Raw genomic sequence first — 25,000 nt, 5'->3', positions numbered from 1 at the left:
CTTTCTTTTCTCCTGCAGCCACCGCTGGGACTCGAGAGCGGGGAAAGTCGGGCATAAAAAAAAATTAACTTCCATAGCAAAGTCGCTAAGAACAAATACCAAAGAATATGCTTTTTTTTTTTTTTCTTTTCTTTTTTTTTTTTGCCTGATCTACTCACAGCTACCTTCAGGTCCCTCTGTGAAAGTTCACATTTAATAAGGTGTGATTAACGAATGCTCGAGGAAGCCAAAAATTGTATGTTATGAAACGAAGGGGAGATCTGGCAGGAAGGAAAATACAGGAGAAACCACAGATAGAATAACCCAAGTGACAGGGAAATTAGTGGATGCCTGGAAATGGGGACTCAAACTGCATTTCTTTGTGAGTTTCCTAAACTTGCACACACAAAGGGTTTCTTTTTTTTTCTTTTTTTCATTATATCCCTTTACAGTAAAATTAAAAATTCAAGCTTGATACATTGAATTATAGAAGTGTCGCTTTTTTGATCTGTTTCCTAAATGTGCATTTCTGCCAGTTTAACCTGTTGGTTAAAATCAGGCTCGAAGAAAACTCTGGGCTTTGAACCTTCAACCTTGCCCTGGGGATGCACCGAATCCAGAGCCAGGAGTGATTCAGAGCTCAATTTTTGCCACGGGAGGGAAATCCCACAGACTTAGCCGGGGAGATGTTAGCACCATCAAGTCACTTACTCAAATTAGCTTAAAATCCCGAAGCGCCCTCAAACCCCAGCGCTGCCAGAAGAAAACCCTCACGGGATGAGGTGGGAGCTTTCCCAATGCTACCAACTGCCCGGCTGGATGCACCAGATGCCGCCGCCTGCATCCCTGCCTCATCCCGGCTCTCCCGCTGAGCCCACTCAGAGCAACACGCTACCATCCCTTTGCCACTATCTCCATAGTTGCTGATTCCATTCCTCTTTTGTTCCTCGTAGACCTTCTGCTTTTCCTTGGCACCTTTTTTTTGTGTCCTTCTCCTCACTGAACTTCTGCCCACACTCTCTCAGTCCCTCCCTCTGACTTACTTTTCCCTACCATCGGCAAGCCCAGCCCTTGTCTTGTTCCACTTCTCCACAACGCCGCTCCTTCTCATTAGTTCAAACTTCCTGATTTTTTTGAGGCACTCCACATTTGATGCCTGTTCTCACCCCACAGATGTGCTCCATCCAGTTGCCCAGCGCTTTTCCTCTCCTCAAACAGAAGTCAATCACCTCCACTGCTTCTCATCCAGACTTAGAATCATAGAATGAATCACAGAACAGTTCAGGTTGGAAGGGACCTTAAAGATCATAAAGTTCCAACCCCCCTGCCCTGGGCAGGGACACCTCCCACCAGACCAGGTTGCTCAACATCCCATCCAGCGTGGCCTTGAACACCTCCAGGGATGGGGCATCCACAGCTTCTCTGGGCAACCTGTTCCAGTGTCTCACCACCCTCACAGTAAAGAATTTCTTCTTAATATCTAATCTAAATCTCCCCTCGTTCAGTTTAAAACTGTTCCCCCTCATCCTATCGCTACACTCTCTCGTAAAGAGTCCCTCCCCTTCCACCTGCCCTTCCAGAGGCCGGGTGATGTTCTCGTCCCTCAGTCTTTGCCTGCTTTGCTCATCCTTTGCACTCAACATCCGTTCAATGCTGCACCTCCTGCTACCTGGGGCCTCCCCCAGTCCAGTACAGAGGCAGTCTGGCAGGGAATCATCCATATTTTATAAATTAATTTAGAAACGAGAAGATTAAAATACTTCATATTTTCATATTAATTTATATTATTACTAAAAAGGCTATACTAGAGCTATTTAGTCTACCACATCCCTATCAAGGGCTCGGTTTTGATCTGAGGGAACATGACAGCTTGAGCAAAGTTCTTTGTTCAGACACCACACAACATACCTTAGCAGCACACAGCGTGCAGCTGTTACAACACTAATTGAAATATGTTTTTAAATGTATCGGGTTTCCGAACATTTGCGGAAGAATTATTTTTTTCCCCCGTGTGCAAAACCCTGTATTTCAGCCATTTAAGAGGTGAGCCTAATCCCTACAATGCATTGGTAGGCCATAAAATAAAGCTGAAGTAAGGTATTTTACACTACGGATGGGGATAAGTCTACAATTGTAGGTGGACGGGGAGAATCTGCAACTGTAGGTGGATGGGGAGAACCTGCAGTTGTAGGTGGATGGGGAGAACCTGCAACTGTAGGTAAATGGAGAGAGCCTGCAGTTGTAGGTAAATGGAGAGAACCTGCAATTATAGGTGGATGGGGAGAACTTGCCGTTGTAGGTGGATGGGGAGAACCTGCAGTTGTAGGTGGATGGGGAGAACCTACAACTGTAGGTAAATGGAGAGAACCTGCAATTATAGGTGGATGGGGAGAACTTGCCGTTGTAGGTGGATGGGGAGAACCTGCAGTTGTAGGTGGATGGGGAGAACTTGCCGTTGTAGGTGGATGGGGAGAACCTGCAGTTGTAGGTGGATGGGGAGAACTTGCCGTTGTAGGTGGATGGGGAGAACCTGCAGTTGTAGGTGGATGGGGAGAACCTACAATTGTAGGTGAATGGGGAGAACCTACAACTGTGGATAGTCCTGGCTGCTTTATCACTATTTAGCTAACACATGTTGTCATGCAATGTCCTAACATCAGTGGGGTAGAGGTGGGTCAAAAAGAAGCAGATTTGAACATCCCACCCTGCAGGTTTCACCCAGTCTCATCTGAGATGACCTGTCACCCATAGGGGATCGGTAGGAGAGAGGTGCCCAAGGCAGCTCACAGGAGGGCTCATGAGATATTTGTGTGTCGTCAGGCGGACGCGTGATGTAGATGCCACATTTTGCAGTGAAATTAAATGATAAAACTCTCTCAAATATCGAAAGGAAATGTTTGAGCTTTTTTTTCATTCCACCATCTGCAAAAAGAGGTTCCCACGGGGGCCTGCGCTCAATTCACACAGAGGAGAAATTATAACTAATCGGTTTTGCGAAGCCTCTAAAATTGCGTTTCTGTTAAAACGAAACAACAACAACAAATTCCGAACAGTATCTCTCAATCTTCTGGGGCTAAAAGTCTGTGACAGAAAAGCTCTGCGTTTCCCATTTGCAGTGGTATAAAAGTCATAAGGCATCAGATCATAATCTGTCGCTGGTCCCAGACTAAATATCACCCATCCTTTGCCTAAGGCAAGTGGGTCTTTTTTTCTTTTTTTTCTTTTTTTTTTTTTTTTTTTTCTGTGGGAGGGGGCCAAACAGAAAACCCACTCTTTGGAGGAAAGAAGGAAACATTTTTGTGACAGCGTGCTTTTATTTTTTTAAGGTAGTTCTTTCCAAGCTGCTCGGGGGTTTGGATGTTAGATGTAGTCCCAACGGAGATGGATTAGCGGCCAGAGCACAGCGAAGCGGTCAAAGGTGCAAGATAAATGCAATTTATATATAATTGCCCAAGCTGCACCTGTTCTGTTTTGAATAGGAGACCTTGTCTACAGAACACATTTCACAAGCATGGAATATATCTTTTTTTTTTTCCCTTTTTTTTTTTCCTATATTTGAGTGTAAAACGGGGAATTCTAAACTTGTATCAGAGTAAAGCAAAAAAAAAATAACCTTTAAATAGCATGTAAATTTTTTATGAATCAAGCTCTAAATAAAGAAAACTCCTGAGCTGGGAATTCAAAACACTAGCCAGAGAGAGCTGATTTGCTACCAGGCTCAAGAACAATATTTAGTTTACAGAATCAATCTGGAAATAAAACTAGTGCTTGCATCAGCATGAAAGCTACAAAAATAAAAAAGAGGTCTTAATAAAATATACAGTGGAAAAAGGAAAGGATGAAAGCACTAACAGAGCTATGAGGCCCTCGACAGCCCACACAAGTAATAAAATAGAATATGATGTAATTTAGAACAACAATGAAAGGATTTAAAATTTCTAGGTAGGATTCTGAAAAAGTGTTTCCAGGTTTTGTTGCAGAGCCGGCACGCCGCGAGTTTCCTTGCGAAGCTACGATAAAGCCGGCGAGAAGCAGACATGGGTGTTGGCGATGGCAGAACAAACACCAACCTTCACCTTCCTCCTGAATCAGCCCAACGCAGCACTGATGACAAAGAGGGGCTGGATTGCTCTCCAGGAGCCGGGATATTGATCTTTCTCTTATTTCCTAGGTGTTCCATTCTCTTTGCTCTCCTTCTCGCTTACCCACTACCTCTTTCCCTCCTTATCCACAACGCAAAGGTGTTTTTTGTTTGCCAAATGGCACCAATGCTTCGCCATGAGGGCAACCATCATCTTCACCTCTGGTAAGGAACGTTTCTCGAACTTTGTGCTAAGTAGCTTGGAGAAATCTGAGATTAGAGGCATGCAAATGAAGCAGGATCTGCTCAACTAATTTCAGCCTGGCCAAAATCCGGATGGCTTCAGAAGACTCCACAGAAAAATTACACAAGCGCTGAATTCCTGTGCTACCTGCCGTGCTCCACACCTAATTACAGTGCTGCATCCTCTGGTTTTAAAGAAATAGGATCTTCCAAAGTTCAAACTCTAAGAGCGACACGTAACTTCTCTTAAAATTAAATGGCAACCCAAGATTAACTTGGCAGAACTTTCTCCTGCAGCAAGCAGTGGCCTCTACACTAAATTTCAGTTCAGCCAATGCAATTCACTCATTACAGCAACACAATAAATCTTCCTTCTCCACATGAGGCCAGAAGCTATTGCAAAATGCTGCTAATACCGCATAAATTAAAAAATTAGGGATTGTGAAATTTGGGCCCCTTTTTCTACTTGTGCTGAGGCTGTGGCAGGCACAGAGGACAGAGGTAAACACAGAGCTCCTTGACCTGCGGCTGCGTGGTCCTACCAAAAGGTCTTGGGTTGACACGACACAAATAACCGGCCAAATCCCGTTCTTCTTGCCCTGGCAGGGAAACTCACCTCCACCACAATACCTACGACATTCCTGGTTTCTCCTTTACAGAAGTTGTGTTGCACACAATTAAGTCAGCTCATGTAGCTTAATGTGTCAATGTTACTTTTTGCTCCAAATAATTTCTCCGGGGTAGACCTTTAGGGGCCGCAAAGCAGGAAGGTGGCCTCTGTCTGACTCTTTTCACCCTTGTTCTAGAATTGGTTGCGACAAGTATATGGACTATGAGAAGTGGTGTCAAAGAAAAATCTGATTGTTCAAATACCAGAAAAAAAAAGACCTAAAAAAGCACATAGATTTTTTTACATAGGAAAAAGGACCTCAGTATAAACAACATCCACTATTTGTGCTTCTCCAGGAAAGACAGGAAGTGTTCCAATTCCTCCTAAAATATATTTCTAATGAAGTAACAACAGATCGTGATCAGCTGGTCAGAAGACAGCACCACACTCAGAAAAGAAGCTTTTTCTCTTTTTGAGCTTTCAAAAAGTTGATTGAAAATTCCGGGCCTACTCTTACGACGACCCCAAATGCAGAAGATGGTTTTGCTTTCAATCCGGTTCCTTCCCTAGAAGATTTTTCCAAAAACTATCACATTAATTTGAAATCCACTTCAGGTGCACGCTAAGCCATTAGCCAAAATCCCGGTGCAGCGTGCCTCCTGAAGGCTGTGAATGAGTTATGGAGGCTCGCCCAGCCAAGGTCTTCAGAGCTCCCAACCACCTCCATCTAACGTCAGCGTGAGGCGCGGAGGCTCCGTAAAAACAAACGCGTCCTTAATAATACTTCACACTTTATGTAGCGAGTCCCAGCACAGTATTTCAGCCTGCACGAATTAAGATTTACAACACCCCGGGGGAGGCGGGCTGGTATCGTTTCCCTCTCTTTCAAAGATGGGTGAAGGTGAGAGAAAGACGAAGGAAGCCCTTTTGCTGAAGTTGGCGGAGGAAATCTGTGGCCAAGCAGAGAAGAGCACGGGGTGCTCAGCCTCAGCACCAGCGTAGACCATCCTTCCTGTCTCTAAATGCCACGCTCGGGCTTGATGATGGGCTGCAGTTCTAGCGTATTAAATATGACACCATAGACATGTTCTGGATCATAAGGCTGAGTCCCATAAAATTGACGGACGTCAAGTTGAGAAGCCAAAAGGGACAGAGCAAAGAAGGAGGAGAGAAGTCTCTACGTTGCAGCTGTGCGGTATTTTTCTAGGCAGCAGGTTCCCATGCTACTTAAAGACCACAACATATTTTTGCTTTTACAAATGCAGTTTATTTTGCAAATCAAGGTGATTGCACACATTTCAGCTTGTCAAATTTTCAGCCTTTCAACCATATGTCTGTCGACCTTATGGACTACCAACTTTATGGGATTCAACCATATGTCCAGATCCTGATATATATGAAGGCCAGTTCTAACATAAGAGCTTTACGGTAGTAGCGTAGTAAACCATAATGTTTGCAGATGGCTGTAATAAAATCATTCAGGAGAGGAAAGGTGCAGGGACGTAAAGCCTTCAAAGCTTCTTCTACTGAATAAACAATTTGATCCGAATAACGTAGCGGAGAGCACATTCCACCAATGAACTAGCTGATCTAGTCCAAAATGTTGCTTTTAATTTTCTTTCCTAATCCCACATGTATTTTAACTTCCTTTTTTATTTTCCTGTCTGGGATTAGCTTAAAATTTGGAAGAAAAGGATAAGAAGGAAAAATAACAAAGTAAAGAATTTTTTTTTTTTAAAAAAAAAGGCACAGTCCACTTCTGAATTGTAAATTTTTCATCTGTGAAATGCCAAATGGTTTTGTGCGGCCTGGAAGATGTATTAATAGAGAGGTATAAGTTTTTTACCGTCACATGGTGAGATTGAAGGATGATGTGACTTGCTTCATTTCCTGAAGTGGGACTCAGCTTTCAAAGTTAAGGAAAGTTTCCTCCTGAGTAAGCTTTTTCTAACTCTAGGAAGTTGGAGTTTGCTTTATGTCCTGCTGCACAATAATTCACGTGATAATTCACGTTCTCTTTGTCTAACATAACTTGATATCTCTATTATTTGGGGAGCTCCTGTCCCGCTTTCCCCTAAATGAAACGTGCTGAGTCGATGTGTCCCCCCTCGGAGACTTCTCCACCTCCGGGCTCCTGCCTGTCCTGGCTGACAGCAGGGATGGGAGCACTGCCCGCAAGGGGAACCACGGCCAGCATAGGTGTGACGGAGGGTCTTTTTTAAACCAAAATATTTTTTAAGCTGACAATCCGCGGTGAGCTTTGGCAAGTTTCCTTCAACTTGAGGAAAATCAGTTCCTGCTCAGGAAAGAAGGAAACTTTCCCTGGGCATTGACTGAGAAGTGAAAAGGCGAAACGCAACCTGCCCGCGCTGCTGGCCTGCAAAATCACGGTGAGAGCAACCCCCCCCACCCCGAGCTGTTTGCTTTCAGATAACTCGGCCAGAGCCAGCTCTCACGCTGCTAACGTCAGGGGAAGTTTTTCTATTGGATTAAATGGTGCGGGGTCAGATAGTGTCTAAGAAACGAGAAATACACTGTCACTCTTCCTTCCCGTGCCAGACTTTGTGTTGACCAAGTTGCTGTCCTTTCTGAGTGCTAGGGCCTGCCGAGTTTGAAGAGGGCTCAGCCCGCAAGATGCCGAGTGCCACGATTGCCACCGGGCTCAACGTGACGTGAGCTCACCTTGCACCTGCCCAGATTCACCCCATCGCATCCAACAGTCCTTTCCCAAGCAATAACCATTTAAAGAAATATTAAAAATAAGTTGAATTGAACAAATTATTTCTTCCCTGTTGAAAGCCTCAGCACCCGCTGAACCCCTCATTGCCCAAGTGCACTCATGAAACACGGTGAAGAGCGTAGTGAAGACCTCAACCCTTCTGCCAAGACCTCAACCCTCCCCTCGGCGCGTGCGGCCGCCCTACCTGTGTGCTCGTATTTGTGTCGCAGCAGGGAACTGCTCTTCTGGAATGTCTTGTCACATAAGTCACATGCGTACATGCCACTTTCTGTCTTCTTGATCTTCTTTCGGGACAGACAGGAGTCGGAGTCTGTCATGTCGTCGAGGCCGGACATGTAGTCTGGGGTTCCATCAAGCAATTCTCCCTGCGAGGGAACCACCCATCAGCGACACCCCATTTCCACCACCACTCCTCCCCACGGAGGAACCCACCACCACAGAAAAGTTAAAATCATGTCTGCTTAGGATGGAGGGATCCCTCTTAGAACCACCAACCTCTTATGAATCCATTGGTAATGAAACTACACCTGATGGGAGCTGTGGAAATAATAAGGAGACTCCTACTTCTCTGCCTTCAACCAACTTTCTGGTTTCGAGCACTCTGCAATAACGGGATTGACACAAGTGGATGGTATTTATCATATTGGCACTAAATATTTCCGAGGAGCGGAAAATGGGAAGGGGAGGCTCTTCACGGATGGAAAAAGGTCTTGTAATATTTTACGGGGGTGAGTGTAAGCAACAGCTAAGAGACGGTTCCTTTCCAAACACTGAAACTTGGATATATTCTGTATCTGTAGAAAGGTTTTAATTGAATTTTATATTTAGGTACAAATGTTATTATTATGCAATCCATTTAAATGTATGTCTCCCGACTAAAGGCCTCAAGCTATATTTTTATATTTAATTTTGTAATTTGAAATAGGGAATATTAATAACACTTTTTATCAATGCTCTATCTATGTTAAAACAGCCTTCAGCATTAAGCAATAATGAATGTGGATCAGTAAATTATTAAATTTCTTGATATTTATTTTGTCTTGATCCAAAGAGAGTGCAAACTTGCATGATAACATACATTTCCATTTGCTATCACACAGTTCGGTTTTCTTAGACTAGGTTTCCACTAATTAATATTAGAGAAGATTAAATAGGCTTAAATACATTTACAAAGAGGGCAGATGTACTGTAAATTGGAATAGTGGAACAGCTGTTATGGAGGTGCAGTGCTATTTATGCTCCTATTGTGCAAAGAGGGATTACAGCCTGTAATGTAAAACCATACCTGATTTTCACATTTGAAACCATAAAACATTTACTAGTCAGTAAAATTACGAATAGACCGTAATAGGACATAGGGGAACATGCGCAAATGTAAAAAAAAATTATTAATCTATAATCAGTTAATCTCATTTAACTAAACTCTGTACTTTATGTCTGAATACACCCAGCAAAAAGCTATAAAAGTACGTGACTTCTGCAGAGCACCTCTTTCCTGTAGGCGCGCGAGCGGCGGAATCCTTCGCTACTCGGGTGTTGACTCTGGGACGACCCGAGAAAAGGATTAAAGGTTGTACCCAGGCTCGAAGAAGCCCTGACCCAGATTACGTGTCCAGGGAAAGACTTTGTCTGCGATTAAGGGCCCTAGCTGCTACCTCTCCACGTAATTTCGTTTAATCTCTGGGGTTTTTTTCAAAGCTGTTCCGGATGACTGGCAGGATTAGAGGACTCATAGTCTGGGAAGGGCAGTAGGTGAGCTGATGGCAGGGACTATGGTGAAGCAACATGTCAACGTTTCTCATCCCTCAGACATTCGCGAGAAGAGAGAACACCTTTCCCAGGCACGGTGGGTGAACAAACTCCCCCAAAAAAACATGGAGAAGGAAGCTTTGAGGGCTTTCAATAGGATGGAGCTGCTACAAGGCCATATGGACCTCTGCTTAGAGGGATACAGCTTTGCATCCAAGTGTGGGGGTGATTCCCAAAAGGTCTCCCACTGCTCCTTTTCCCCATGGTGAGATGTAGTTACGCCCTGCAGAAGTCACTTTCCCTACAAAGTTTCCTTTTTTTTTCCAGCAGGATGGGGTTTTTTCATGGACATTATTATTATTATTATTATTATTATTATTATTATTATTATTTAGATACAATTCTAATAAGAAACAACTGAGCTCTTAACAGAATAAAACCATAAGTGTTATGGTTATTCAAAGGTATTGATACTGCTTCTCAATCCAAGTAGAGGTACTTTTTAAGGTACTTTTTAATCACAGTTTGTTTTCCTATTCCACTGCATTTTTACACGTCCAGACTGAAATAAACTCTCCTAATTTTGCTGGACATGTTGACTACAGCTTTGGGCTTTTTCTTCTGTAAGAGGAGACATCACAGAATACTAAGTTCCATCCTTTCAAAAGAAAACAGTTGCAACGATTTACCTGAAATCCTTGTTTCCGCTGGTACTTTCTCCTTTGCTGCATATCGGCAAAAGTAGCTGCTCCAGTTGGGTAAGTATAGGCCATATGTGGTAGGAAGCTCATCTGATCTAGTCCTGGGTATGGTCGCAGCCCAGGAATACTGGTCTGGACTGGTGGCATAAAAGTGGCTGGGGGAAATGCGCTCTGTGGTGGAAGTGTTGTATATAAAGGTTTGGCACTAAATGGGTTCATACCAAATACTGGGTTAGTGCTTTTATCCAGATTATTTGAATTAGAAAACTCCTTCTTGATAAAAGTCAAGTTCAGCGGCTCATCTGAGTTTTCAGATGATGAAGAAACATTGTTGTGTTCTAAATTTACACTATTAGATTTTGTTTTGTTCTTTGTGGCTATAATACTTTTGGGTTCCTTCATTTGTTTTGGTAAAGACAAGTCCAAAGGCTCAGCCTGAAGCTCCTCGGAAGAGAAACTGTTTGGAGTGTAAGAACTACTGTGGGAGTTTTTAGAAGATGTGGAAGAAAGATTTAAAGGAGAAGGAGTATTGCTCCTAGAGTGGTCCAATTTATCAACTGGTTTAATATTGGTAAAATGAGGAGGTTTTGTTAGCCTGAGAGGAGTATCACAATTAGTAACACTGTTATGGAGTTCAGCTATAGATGGTGAAGTTATAGAGTCCACAGGCTTTATTGGAGATCTGGCTGACAAAGAGTCTTTAGTGGGAGTGTTGTTGGTGGCAGCCAGCGCCACCTTGGCACTGGCCCTTTCCAGTGATGGTGACCTGGAACTCGAATACTGGTAGACTTTTCTTTGTTCAAACCATTCCTTCACAAATTCCTGAGGAAGGCCAACAGCAATGGAAATTTTCAGTAGTTCATCAGAGTTGGGTTCCATATTCATAGCATAATATGCTTTAAGTACAGACATGTGGTCCTTGTATGGGTTGATGGGGCTAGTCATTCCTTTCTCAGAAAGTACTGATGACAGCAAGAGGGTTTGCTTATCAAACACTCCAGGTTTGTTGGGAACCATGTTCTCGTGAGGCTGAAGGACTGCCTTGATTTCTTCGTTCATTTTACACAGGTAACGCTCATGCTGATGCAACGGAATGGGACCAGGAAAGCTTTCTTTACAGAACTGGCATGAAAATGGAGTGGATACGTTATGGTTCTCTATCATCTTGTCTTCAGTTACCAGGTCTATTAGGGTTCGCAGCTTCTCTTTCTTAATGTTATTGAGCTGCCTCCTCGAGTCTGTGGTTAAGCTCTGGAGGCAAGCTTTGGCTTCATTGACTTTCTCTAATGTATAGTCAATAATACTTTTAGTGGCACCATTATGACTTACTACTGGAAGACCCACGGGGGGAATATTGGGGGAGGTAACTCCTTGTTCCTCGGCTTGAGAGCAGGAATCCTTCATATGGTAAACCTTCAACTTGGAGATCTCTTCAGCCTTGCAGTCCATTTTCTGCCTGGAAACCGTGTTGTCCACAATCTGTAGGACCTTCTGCACCTCACTTAAATTGCTGCCTACCGCAGGAAACCCAAGCAATGGTGCTTCCATCCCTACACCTAAGTGCTGCATCGGACTTTGAGCAGAAGCGTGAACTCCTAAGGGGCTGGTTGCTCCAAGTCCACCATTCATAAAAGGACTAGTTGCACTAAACCCATGTGAGGCCATAAGAACCTTATATTCATTGAAATCTAGTGGTTCTGTTTTAATTTTCAGTAGGCCTGTTTGTTCAGACATACTAAGTGGTTTGCCATTCTCCAGCTTGTTTCTCAGCTGGGTAATGGCTGAATTAGTAGGAGAGGAAGATACAGAATTAGGAGAAGAACCCGTCTTGATATTGTTTCTCATTCTGCCATTTACAGAGATTAAACCAATACACTTCTTGCTGCTGATGTGCGAACTGTAGGAGCCAGAATGGGAGAAACGTTTCTTGCAGTTTGGACACTCATATGGTTTTTCACCTAAAATGATAATTAAAACCAAACGTTAATTATCATTGTTGCTGCTATAATTGCAAGCGATCGCATTTGATACCCGACTGATCAGGACGAGGGGGAACGGTTTTAAACCGAAAGAGGGGAGATTTAGATTAGATATTAGGAAGGAATTCTTGACTCTAAGGGTGGTGAGACACTGGAACAGGTTGCCCAGAGAAGCTGGGGATGCCCCATCCCTGGAGGTGTTCCAGGCCAGGCTGGATGGGGCTTTGAGCAACCTGGTCTGGTGGGAGGTGTCCCTGCCCAGGGCAGGGGAGTTGGAACTCGATGATCTTTAAGGTCCCTTCCAAGTCGAACCATTCTATGATTCTATGGTTCTATTCTATGATCGTCTGTGTATCCACTGATTAATAATAGTGAGGAAAATATTAATTCTATGAATATGGCCCCACACCACCACTGCTTTACCCTCCTCTTTCTACGGGGTCTTTGAGTCAATTTGGACCCACGGTCTCCAGCCGGCAGTGGCCATCACGGTGTGAGATTGGCTCCAGACTGACCAAGCCACAGGTGAGTACCCTGTGGCGAAGGGAGTCAGATCAAATCCAGTCTGTTCAAATTTAATATGCTGCTTCTTATTTTTTTCTTCTAAAAAAAAAAAAGGAATTTTTACTGGAATTGAGCACGGTAGGAGAAACTGAGTCCTGGTGTTAGGACCTCCACGTCAGCATTGGTGAGGGTTTGTGCCGGATGGCATTTTTCGTGCCGAATGTTGCCTCCAGCAGGAGAACCAAAATGTCCAAGTCATTCAACAGGAGATGCCTTGGGCTGACTCGTTAGGATCTGAGAATATGAGCCGTATTTCACTTGGAGGGCTTTTTTGTTATGGCAAATATAATGGGCTCTTCGGGGTCCCACCGCCCAGAAACGAGTGAAACGCTTCTGAACTCAAAGTGCCGAACAAACAATCCGTATTATTTGCAGGAAGCTTTAGTATTTCCAAATCTTTCAGCGAGAACCGCGGTATTAACAGCGTGATAAATGGGGATGACTCAGATATCACTTATGAAATACCTTAGTAGCTCCAAGAAGCCAGAAGCAGAACTGTGTAAATTTTAAGCAGTCTTTAAAACTCAGCTAATTAAACAAAATGCAAATGAGCACACCAGCACCTCCGCTACTCACCACTGTGAATTCGCAGGTGTTCCTTCAGATGGTGTTTATATTTGAAGGCCTTGCCACACTCAGTGCATTTGAACTTGCGATTGCCTGCTCCTTGGGTCAGCATTTGGTGCTGGGAGGGGGAGAAAAAAAAAAAAAAAAAAGACACCAACATGAATTTTATGCAAGAGAAACCATGAATTTCTAGCTTAAAAAACAAAACCAAAATTAATGTGGCTCTGAATTTATCAAGCGGACCAAAAGGTCTGCATGTACATTTATTTGTCTCATCAGCGTTGCAATAAAAATCAAAATGTTGGCAGTAAACCGAAACAAATGAGAAAGTACTTTCACATGAGCATTCGATATTTGCTTTAGAATTATTTCCTAAGTCTCTCATCAGAAATGTGTTGCTTTAAGGTATCTTCCGATGAGAGAAACTGTTTTCTAAGAAGATTTGCGGCTGTTAATATTCCTAGCAGAGTCTGAACATGTGGGACTCGGCTTGTTTAAAAATTCTGTTTACTGCGTGTGTAGGAAAGACAGAAACACCGTCGTCAGTGGCATTTCGTGGAAGGTTTAATTCATTATCAAGCAGAAGAGACTGCGTCTTCGGCGCGAGCTGCTGGTGGAAATGTTTTTTAAAATCACAGAGCAGCAGGGAAGACTTGAGCTACCTTTCGTGCCGTGTTTCCCCCTCCCAAAAATGCTCTTCTAAGGGGCGAGGGAAAGTTGAAAGTTAAGAGCGGCATAAAGATATAATCAAAGGCAATGAGCAAGAAAAGCCCCGCGACTTTGAATTTGGAGAGGGAAAAAAAAAATAATAATTATATTAAAAAAATGAGTAATATGCAGAATAACGCAGGAAACCGGTCTGGATGCTCAAGGCAGGAGGTCAGCCTTTCGCGGGGGCGGCCACGACACAAAAGGAGGAGGGAGGAAAAAAAAAGTGTGTGTGTGGGGGGGGGGTTAGAAAAAGAAAAAGAAAAAAAAAAGGCAGCGCCGAAACGGTATGACAACTGCGAGGGTGGTGCTGCCTCTTCCCACATTCCTGGCGAGACAGATGGTGTTACATGGGACACAGGGAGGTTTGTTCAAACAGCAGCAACCTTCAAAGATCAAGCAGAGCCCAGCCCGCCGCGCGCCATTGAGGGACCCGCGCTCATATGTTGCTGAGTTGCATAAACAAACAGCAACAGCTGTTTTGTCTCCCCCCATCGCCCTCCGAGGACCACTATAAACTTTAGTTGTGCCACTGTTAATATGATACAATCATTTTAATTTACTAATTGTAAATGCCACGAGCAAATGAGGGGACTTTTCAACACCAAAGCTACCATTCATAATGCGCCAGCACCGGCGCGCTCTCGCATGTGAAATTTCAGGCGGTTGCGTTGGATAAATATCTAGACGGGTTTGGGGTTCTGGTTTGCTTTTTTTGGTTTTGTTTTTTGGTTTTATTTTTTTTCTCCCCCCCCCCCCGCCTCCCCCGGTATTTTTCATGATGCGAAGCGAAAGAAAGAACCCTTACGGCGGATGAGGTCAGGAAAAAAATTACACACGTGAAAATGTGTTTGTCTACTGGAAAAGCCACGGGAAGGGAAGAAGGGGAGAAACAGCTCCAGAATCATTTATATTGATTTAAGATCAAGCGAAAAAGAGACGGTTCTCTTAAAAATGCTAATTGCGAAAATCGCATGGTTAGGAGATGCCCGTTTGCCTAACTGAATTTGCCTTATGCTGGGAAAAACCTACCATGAGAAACGCAGCCCATCATGATCTTTAGGTTTTTAAGAAAAACAAATACAGCATAAAGCCTTCATCATTTGACACAAGGCACACGTCTATTTATTTAAGTTTTAACCCCGCCATTTGAGTTCCCATCGCAGCTCTCCACGAGATGGGTTCTCAGGAGTAATTCTCCAGCGAGGAGAGGGCTGGTTTTTCTGCTGGTACGTAAAGAGTTTTGTGGCGCGGGTCTCTCGCCAGCCCCGTTTGGGAGCCCTAGGGAAGCTCAGTCACCTGCTTGAGACACGCAGCATTTCCTTAAATGCAGCACTGATATAATATTACTGGCATCACATCGAGGAAAAAAGTGCCGTGATTTATTGCGGATAGGCTGCCGGGCTGCGCGAAGCCGGGTAGCGGTGCCGCAGCTCTGGTGCACACGCGTGTTAGCGGCACAATCGCAAATGACCTGCCCCTACGTACTGCAGGAGAGAGTTATTCTAAAAATGTGTAATTATCTTTAACAAACGATTATACAAAAACACGCGTAATTTCACGTGGTGGAAAAGGTTACTCAGAAAGTAATGAAAAGATATTAGCGGATCTTTCGGTACGTCTTGGAGCTCCTGTTTGCACCACTGCAAAGTAAAACTGGGTGAAAAATGGAATTAAAATTGCTGAGATGTTTAATAATGTATAATTAAAATGCTACAGTTTCATTCACTTTTTGAGGAACATAAAAACGAAACTAAAGTCAAGTTAAAGTGCAAATAAAATTTCTAAATTAGAAATTAACACACTCATTCGATCGTGAACATAAGACTATTAAATCATATTAGAAGAGACCATCAAAAAATCATTTAGACCTCAATTAAAGCTATTACCATTAAAAGATCTGCATCTTCAAAATGCCATGAAAAATTAATAATGATTGCCAATCAAAGCAATATCGTTTCTCTAAGGGGTTATTACAGAAAGAAATCACTTAAAACCAGCCCCCCCCACCTGATCTGTCCCTGGCTTGTGTGTCACCATATGCCGCTCGAGCTGGGTGCGGTAGGCAAACGTGTAGTTACAGAGAGGGCACGAGAAGTTCTCCTCGTTCTTCTCGTGGCGGTACTTGATGTGCTCCTTGAGGGACGTCAGGCGCTTGTAGCCCCGGTCGCAGTAGGGGCAGGTCAGCAGTTGGGCGAAGGCATCTGGAGTTCCAGGTGGCAGGTCTGCACCCCAGGATGGAGCAGGGGAGGGGGAGCGAGGGAGGGAGGGAGGAAGAAGAAGAAGAAGAGGCAGGCCAAAAGGTCAGCAAATCAATGGCAGCTCATGGGCTGATTGCCCGGGCTGGTATGAGAGGAATCGCTGCAATCTGCTGCCCGCTTCCAACCGGCGGCAGGAGGCACCGGCACCCGCGCACGCCCACGGCAGACTCGCAGCACCCGCCCCGGACCCCGCTAGGAAATTAATTAATTACGGGCATCCCTCTTCCCGCAGACCTCGATGGCTGGAAAACTAAGGAGAACTTGTTTTTCCAATCCATTGGCCATGTGCATTCCAGCCCCAGCTCATGATGTTACCTATGCCATTGACCCAACCCTTCCTACCGATGCTTTTCCAATTATTTATTGAGGTGTCAGGGAGCAACGGGTCGGCCGCCCCGTCTTTCCTGGCATTAAAACTCGAGTAAAACTTCCCAAACTCCCAGCTGGAGCGGCAGCCTCTTTCTCCCGTTTAAATTCAGCTCTTTGGCTCACCCGGCCAAATAATACAAATTTGCTGACTAAAAAATCACAATACACTGAAATTACAGCCCCAATCTTTGCTCATGAAATTCCATGCCGCTGCAGCTGTTCTTCAATTTTTAAGGTAAACACGCAGGCATGTAGTGCATTTATAATTGCAACAGCTGCACGAGGTCAGGATACTGGCTAAAAATGAATCACAGCCTCACCATTTTCTTCTTGCCCATTGGCCTCCGGGGTGCCAAGGCGAGACAGTTCCTCGGGGGCTTCGGGGTAAATAATGGCCGTGTCGCTGCGCTGCAGGTACTCCGCTATGCTGACTGCGTGCCCGTCTCCTTCCTCCAGTTTCCTCTTGGCAAAATATTCCTCAAAGTCCGACGTGCAATTTGCGTTCTTCACTAAAAGGAGAGAAAGGAGAGAAGAAAAAACAAAAGGGGGGGTTGAGTGTCTCATCCCCGAGAGCTGGGGTGGGTGAACATGGAGGGCTGGAGCTCCGAGGCTGGGGCTGCAGCTGGATCCTCGCTCTCATCGGTCTTGCTCCAGCTCCTAATAAAATTAATGTGGGCTTTCCACCGGCGTGGATGGAAGTAAGGGCAGGCAGTTAAATCAACAGGAACACGGGCTCTACGGGGCAGCAGAAGTTTATGAGGCTTGGGTAATGCAGGTAATCCTTCATCTATGGAACCTGAACCTTCAGGGGGGCTCCCGGGGGACCCATGGCTTTTTGGCATGAACACGGCTCGACCTACAGGATGGAGCTCAGCTGCCCCTGGGTCCCGCACACCCCAAGACGGTCCCCATATGGGGAGTTGCAGGTGGTAAAGACCTCAACTGCTTCTCCTCCATGATGGGTCCTGCCTCAGGCTGCTCCTCTGTAGCGGGCACAAGAAGAGAGATGCCCACAACATCTTCCTTTTATTTTTTTTTCACCCTGAAAAATTTACTTACAATGGGAGAACAGGTTGTTTTAAAAAAAATTATTGCTTCATAGATTTCTACAAATAGAACCACATGTTTTAGACCATAAGAGGGATACCGAGCCTAAAACCACTTTTACAGTCTGTACAAGAGTTTTCCTTCTTTTCCTTAAATGTAAACCCAATTTTTTATTGTCCATGCAATGTCCGTGAAACATAATATATGCTCAACCACAAAACATCCTGTTACTAAAAATATGCTTTTCTCCTCCATGTATGAACACTGCATACAGGAAAGACCTTAAAACTGGGGGAGGTTATGGACAAATATTAATATAATTATGCCAAGGAAAAAAAAAAAAAAAGGAGCTGATCGTTTTATTTCTCTGATTCTTTCTTTTTTTTTAACAAATCTTGGAAGACACAGTTGGTGGCAGGGAACTAAAGATACTTGTTTTTAACTGACCGTAAATGAAAAGAACTGCTTATGATTGATTACATTTTTAATGTATTTCTCCTTAGGTGAAATAAGAAAATGAGGCAACACCATAAACTATTCTACAGTTCATGTGAAAGTAAAACATTAAATGCATAATTCTGCTTTCACTGATGCCAGGGAGCAACATGGAGTAAACTCATGGACATCAAAGGGGTTATGGCCCTGCAGGGTTATACTGGTTTGTGACCACTGGAAACGAGAGAGTAGCCAGCTCCTTGGTGTTTAGAAATGGGTAAATGCTTTGCCCCAGTTTCCTACAAAAATGCAAGGTGGTGCTGCCGGTCACAACGAGACGTGGCCTCTGACTGGGGCACAACTGGAAACTTGAAAGCGCCCGGTTTGAAGGGCTGATCTCACCCTCATCGATAAAAGTAGATACTCATCTATGCAAACCTCATCCCGTTAGCCAATAAAATCAAATCCTCTGGCTGAGACAAATCTGCCCTATTTTTTCATAGGAGCTGAGCAGCTTCTCAACCGTTCTGCAGCATTTTAGTGACAGTGACCAAATGGCACAGGGCACGGGACCCCGTTTTGGGAAGGAAACTTCTGTTCCTATGGCAGCGGTTTTGTAGGGAGTCGCTACACCACCGCAGTGCTCCTCCCTTGGTCCTTCTGGAGCTCTTGCTATCGTTTGTTAGTATCATGAGAAGCAATACCTCCATTTTTTCCCCCCCCAAAAAAGCAACTTCTATAGAAGGGGAGCATAAATACTGAGAACAAGACCAAGTACCTTCCCACCATTTTGTTGCTGTGGGAGAAATGTAACAAAATGGTGGTCGCTGAAGTACACCTTACGCACAGGAGCATCAGACTATGTTTTTGACTTCCTTTTTATCAAAACAAAGCTGAGGCATTACTTTTTATGTCGGAACCATGACTTTTCATTGCCTTCCTATGCCTAGATCTTCCAACTGTTGTAAGATCATCCACCCTCTGGCTAATGCTACCTCATCTCTGCTCCTTCTCTTGGCTTAGCAATAGATCCAAGGAAACCAAGTTTATTTTTTGCTGGATTCAGGCTATGACCCAGTAAACGCTACCTGTGAAGCAGATAAAGACAGCTTTTCTCCAGAGAGAAGATACAGGAGCAGGAAGGGCACAAAGGGTGGGATGGCTCCAAGGGATGGTTCCACATGTCCTTCTCCTCCAGGTAGGCTGGGGATGGGTTGGAGCTTGCAACTGCATTTATAGGATGGGAATTCAAGCTGCCAAGCGAGGCCTGAGTTAATATTAGGAACTTCAGTCCCAAACTCAAACCCAAATGAGGTTCTTCCTTCCCCCAAGTCTATCTGGAGGCTGATCCAAGAGGCGGTGGAGGGGTGCTGAGATATTACTGGCCTTGGCTTCCTAATTCTCTGGATTATTTGGCTTCTATGTCTGTGCATGCAATCCAGGAGCTAAAACAAATGTTTATGTCTATATTATAAACCCCTAAAAACACGGGGATTTAGTGGAAAAGCTGATAGATCCTTAACTGGAACAATACAACCAGTGCTGCAGCGCTGCAGATTAACATAAATAGCAAAAGGTGACCATGTGTATCTGGTTCCTCACCACTGACAGAACTGACAATTCAGACATGGCTGGGAGCTCACCCAGTGTTACTAAAAAGACCCATCTGATAACCATTAGGTTTCTCTCTCAATTTCTGGGGGGAAGGCTCGTTCCCCTCCCCGTGCCCTAATTTGTTTTCCATGCAGAAAGTCATGTTCCCGGATTCCTCGTGGGCTCACACTGCACACACATTGCACATCCCCTCCTGCAAGGCAAGAATTTCAGCGAGATCTACAGCGGGTGACCTCACCAAATAAGTCCTTTTTTAATTAATTATTGGAGCCTGGAGAGCAGAAATATTTTCAGCTCCAAAAGCTGATGTGGCTGTGTCACATAAAAATAAAACGCATTAAGGAAAGCTATCTTTGGAGGCATTTAGGACCTTTCAAGATAAAGTGAGAGAAAGGTTCAAGGAGCTTGGGAGACCAGTTATTTTGTGTGGGAACTCGTCCTGCGAGATGGTGATAGCTGCCCTTAATCGCAAACAAAGCTAATAAAACCACAGCCTTCATTAGCCAGGAAGTGAGAGGCCCCCATTGGTACACACAGATTACAGCCTGAAAACGGCCTGTCCTCCAACCTGCCAAGTTTTACTTCTGTTTTCCTCTCCCCAAAGGGTTGGGGTTTTTTTCCCTCCTTTAAATTATATTAAGAGATCTTTACTCGAAGCTTGTCAAATGTTAGTAATCGAAACCAGGAAAATTTTTTCTGTTTGTTTACAGGGAACTTGTTCATCTATTTTCTGCAAACATCCCGGTTATAATAACTGTAGCATGTACAATAAAATAAACCATAGAAATTTATTCATTCGTATTTGAAAAAAAAAAACCCTTCTGCAAAACATCGTTTTGTCAAGTAACTCTTTCAGAAATCCCTAGAAATATTTACAAATTAATTTAGCAGGACCAAAGACTAAAATTTTCACTCTAATGGTCATTTTTGCTTTTCCACTATTAAGTCTCCACGGCTCATTATGAAAATGCAGCTGATTAATGTATGGATAACAAGATTTCTTTTTTTCAGTACCACTAGGAAGTGGCCATTCTGACAATAGCAGAATAATTTAATAACAGAGACTTTTTCTTTTAGTTTTCTTTCTCTACTAATGACGTTCTGCAATGAATTTGATGCTAAAAATACAGCACAGTTGTTGCATGCACCTACAGCAGCTTTGCCAGTTGGATGTAAGTGAATGAGTCTGAAGCTCTATCTCCTATTTCTGTGCCCAGCCCAGGTCGTGGAGCTCTACAAGATCTGGTGTCAAGCAAGGGGAGAGGCGCGTTGTGTTAAATGAGAGAAACCTCCTTGGCCCATCTGGAAGAGCCCATGTTAATCTGTAGGAAGACCCAAATGGCTTTCTTGGACACCAGAAGGTCACTGAGGTACGGCTTTCACTGAAGATGGAGTCACCGATCCAACTTCTTTCATAGGGTTGAGCCTCAGCCTCACCTCAGCTGTTTTATTAAACATCAGTATTAAATCCCCCCGCTACCTGCAGGGAAAAATTGAGGCCAGACACTCGAGACAAGCCCAAAGCCTACAGTGAGGCTGAAGAAGAAAACTTTAAACGTTTCCCAGACGAGGTAGGAAGGATCCCTATTGTCTCAGGGTATGACCTCTTCCTTTTCCTCCTCAAATAATGGTTGGGGCACCCCAGCAGTCAGGCTGGGCGAGTTTTTACTCTGCATGAAGGATGCTGCAGCTCCTAACAGAGGATGCTGTCGCCTGGCGTCTTCCACTCAAGGTGAAAAGGCTGGCAAAGGCATTTAGTTTATCAGGTGATTTAATATGACTAAATAACCCGACATGGCTCTTAAGAGACTGCGAAGACTGCAGCCATGAGGGAAACACGTTCTACCCGAGCCATACAGCCTCTGCTGAGGGAGGTGGCTCTGAACGCCTCAGTGATAAAAGATTTGAATTAAACACTAGCAGAGCACTAGGAAACTCATAATGGTTATCTGAGCAAGCCACCCATTGCAGCAAACAGCAGCTGGAGTAAAGAGGAGGCTGGGACTTTTGCAGGGGACATTTGGGGAAGGAATTGCCAGCTGCAAAGCCCTCTTTGAACCACAAGTTTGCAGTGCAGCATGCCGGGTAGGGGCAACCCTTATCCTTTTCCCCCAGAAAACAGGTCTCGGAAGAGGCAGGACACCCTACAGCCATGGATCTGACCCGGTTAGTGGCAGGGCTTGGCGGCACCCTTCCCCCAGAGAGATGCCGTGAGGCCAGAGTCGAGCAGGCAGAAGAGACCATCAGATACTGGAAGGGAAGGGGCTAAGAGGACATGAAGTCTTCCCCCTCAAGCAGACCACATTGCAAGTATGAAAGAGTCAAGGCCTGTTATGGTAAGGAAAATATGTGCAAAGGAAGTCACAGGGACTGATAGGGGACCTCAAAGGCTCTGGTAATGGTAATTCAGATAACCATCAAGTCTTATTTCTGCATCAGATGTCTTTTCAAGTCCTGTTTCTCCAAGCACTAAGCACAATTTGTCACTTTATTAACGTCCCTTGGAACTAAAAAAGCTTTTAAAATACCTATGTATCCAGTTCTGTATGGCAACATCGTTAAGTGTATATGTAATGACAAACTGTGCCTCGGTGCCACCCTCCTTTCATGCATAACAAATCTAATGGATGAAAAAAACAGTGACATGGTTTTATTTTCCTATTATTTTCTCCCTCAAGAATTATAAAGTAAATTTCTCGTGTTACTTAATAAGAGCATTGGGGTTTTATGTGGGTGTTGCCAACACGAGGAAAGTGTGAGTAATAAAATCCTTGCAAGACCTAGGTACCACCTTTTACAGTAACATTTGTAGAGAGCATTACCTCTGAACTAAATCTCATAATAGAATGCCTAGAAATGGACTTATGCTAGAAAACGCTTACTTTTCACTGGGTAAACCAGGGCTACCTGCAACATCTCAGATTGTGGCAAAATGCAGAAGAAACCTTGGGTGATGTATGGCATTCAGCCGTGTTGAGGATGGAGTGGGGGCCTCTTGGCCTTTGGAAAACATGGTGAACCCCTGAATTCATTCGGATTAGAAAACAGTAACAGAAACCTTTTGCTGTTTTCCTCTGCTACAGAAAAAAAAAAAAAAAAAAAAAGAGATGGCTTGGAGATGATGCCTGATACATATCTCTGTCCCCTTTCTTGTTCCACAAAATGTATTGATTTCTAAGAAGAGGGGAAAGAAAGATGTGGAACGTAGGGGAAAAAAAAAAAAAAAAATTAGCCAGAAACATATTAATCTCATAAATTTGCGTTTAAAGTGTGTGTGTCTGCGTATCTATGTAAGGGGTTTATGTGTGTCTTGCTGAAAAGATGTTTTCAGTCTCTGAAGCAGCTTACTCTGTGCACCAAGCGAATCTGGGGTTGCCAAGAAGGGTGCACCCCATCCTCATTATCAAGATTTTTGTACAGTCTCTCTCATTAAAAGGCTCCTGCGTCTAGGTCCAGCCACTTTAAACTGTACGGGATTCGCCCTTCGCTGGGAAAAACGTCTCCTCGCGCTGCTGTGAAAACTGTTAGCTCCTGAGGATGCAGTTGATGGTTGGACTAGATGATCCTAAAGGTCCCTTCCAACCTAGGCTATTCTATGATTCTATGATTCAAAGGGCTGAGAGGTTGCGGGGCACAGGAGGAATGAGTTTGTCGCTGCACCGTTAGGGTCAAATTGGGGGGAAAAATTTAAAAAAAAAAACAAACAAACCAAACCAAGGGAATTATGTAAACATTTCCCAGTTCAACTGGAAACAAGACAGGAATTGTTTTGCCACTTCCCGCACAGCGAGTTCGACGTGGTACAGAGGGAGAGCAATGCTCGGGCCGCGCCGTGCCTTACCTGTACCGTTGTTCCCAGCGGTCTGAATTGCGGCTTCAGGCCCCATAGTGTCATAGTCTTCCTTCATTTCTTCTGTGGAATAAGCAGGCACACTTTTTAGCGTTTGCACCTTATCGAGTTGCTTACAAAGCTAGGGAGCGCACTGCGGGGAGGGGGAAGATACTGCTAAAGGGAAGGAGAGAAAAAGGGGCTGTTGTGGACCCCCTATACAATGGTTTTGTTCCGGCCGCTGAATGAGTTCAGCGGTACTGGGTGGAGGAGAAACTTATTTACTTTAAACGCGACAGCCAGTGGTGGAAAACAGAACTATTTGTTCAGAGTAAACGAAGGGCTTTTCCCCATATCAAATCTAATAAGCAGTCGGGTGATAAAAAGGGATTTTTTTTTTTTTTCCTTCTTCTTCATCTTTTTTTTTTTTTTTTTCCATATTTAAAAGAAATAATCAGTTAACAGGCACTATGAGATCTATACCTGGAACAAACTGCAAATACAAAAGGAAGATACAAGAAGTTCTTGTATCTCTCTCTCTATCTATCGCCACACAGATCTTCTGAGCTGTCATCGTCATCCTAACCTCATTTGAAGCGCAGCGTGTATTAATATCAAGTGGTGCAGAAATGTGACAAATTTTCAACGGTGGGCAGTTCTTCTCTGCCCATGCGATTTGTTTGCGCCTTCCGTGCGCTCTCTGTGCGCTGACAAAATCTGCCTTTATGGCCATAAATTGGGTTAATTCACATGCAAACGAGCACGGTACGTGTAGCATCATTTACTATGTATTTTTCATGGATCGGTTTAGTTTCCATGAAACTGGAGGGTTTCGGAATGTGTTAAAATAGCCGGATGCAGCTCCATCACTGGGGAGAACGCTTATTTTCATGGATGTTTCAGCCTGCCTGGGAGTGCCTGTCAAACTTGGTTTCTTGCTGCTAATTTGCTAGTTCATGTGCAACAGGTATTCACACATACAGTTAAGATTTAACCCTCCAAAGGGTTTTCACAGGTGAAAAATAAATACGTACACCATTTCTTTCTCGCCTTTTCAACTTCTCCGAAGTGCCAGCCTTCCTTTATTTGAAGACACGTGCAAATATACAATCTCTAATTATTTTTTTTAAGTGCGACAATTTAGTATTTGAGGTTTAAGTGTCAAATCTGCTTTAATCTTTCACTTAGCTGTGCCTGTAAGACATAAAATGTCAAAAGGCACCCAGAAATGGTTCAACAATGACCAAAAACATTAAAAAAAAAGCAAAAAAGAAAGAATTTCCCAGAAACGAAGACAAGTCAATGATGATTCAGGAAGATGGATGTTGCTCGGCCAATCGAGTGAGAGACTGGCAAGAAGATCAAAGCCCACTATTAAAATCTTATTGATACACGAAGCATTAAAATTCTTATTTCTCTTTTTTTTTTTTTTTTTGTGAGAAAGATTTTGATGAGGACAGAAACTGGCCCAGTATTAATCCATTTCCATGACAATGATTTGACTGAAGATAGGGGAATAATGTA

At 43.9% G+C, this 25,000-nt stretch overlaps 1 protein-coding gene across 1 annotated transcript in view; it reads right to left on the bottom strand.

Annotated features, from left to right (window-relative positions):
• The window catches only part of ZEB2 (zinc finger E-box binding homeobox 2), a 119,117-nt gene that overhangs the window by 3,871 nt on the left and 90,246 nt on the right, over positions 1 to 25,000 (bottom strand). The window contains exons 6-11 of the mRNA XM_074145568.1: positions 23,489 to 23,560; positions 16,872 to 17,060; positions 15,932 to 16,146; positions 13,223 to 13,331; positions 10,092 to 12,061; positions 7,838 to 8,018 (exon numbers count right to left, since the gene is read on the bottom strand). Of these exons, the coding sequence (XP_074001669.1) occupies positions 7,838 to 8,018; positions 10,092 to 12,061; positions 13,223 to 13,331; positions 15,932 to 16,146; positions 16,872 to 17,060; positions 23,489 to 23,560 (2,736 nt within the window). The remainder of the gene's footprint in view (positions 1 to 7,837; positions 8,019 to 10,091; positions 12,062 to 13,222; positions 13,332 to 15,931; positions 16,147 to 16,871; positions 17,061 to 23,488; positions 23,561 to 25,000) is intronic.

This window comes from Numenius arquata, chromosome 3 (assembly GCF_964106895.1).
Source record: "Numenius arquata chromosome 3, bNumArq3.hap1.1, whole genome shotgun sequence".
Taxonomy (NCBI): domain Eukaryota; kingdom Metazoa; phylum Chordata; class Aves; order Charadriiformes; family Scolopacidae; genus Numenius; species Numenius arquata.
Note: the sequence above shows the minus strand (reverse complement) of the source record. Positions and strands in the feature narration are given on the sequence as shown.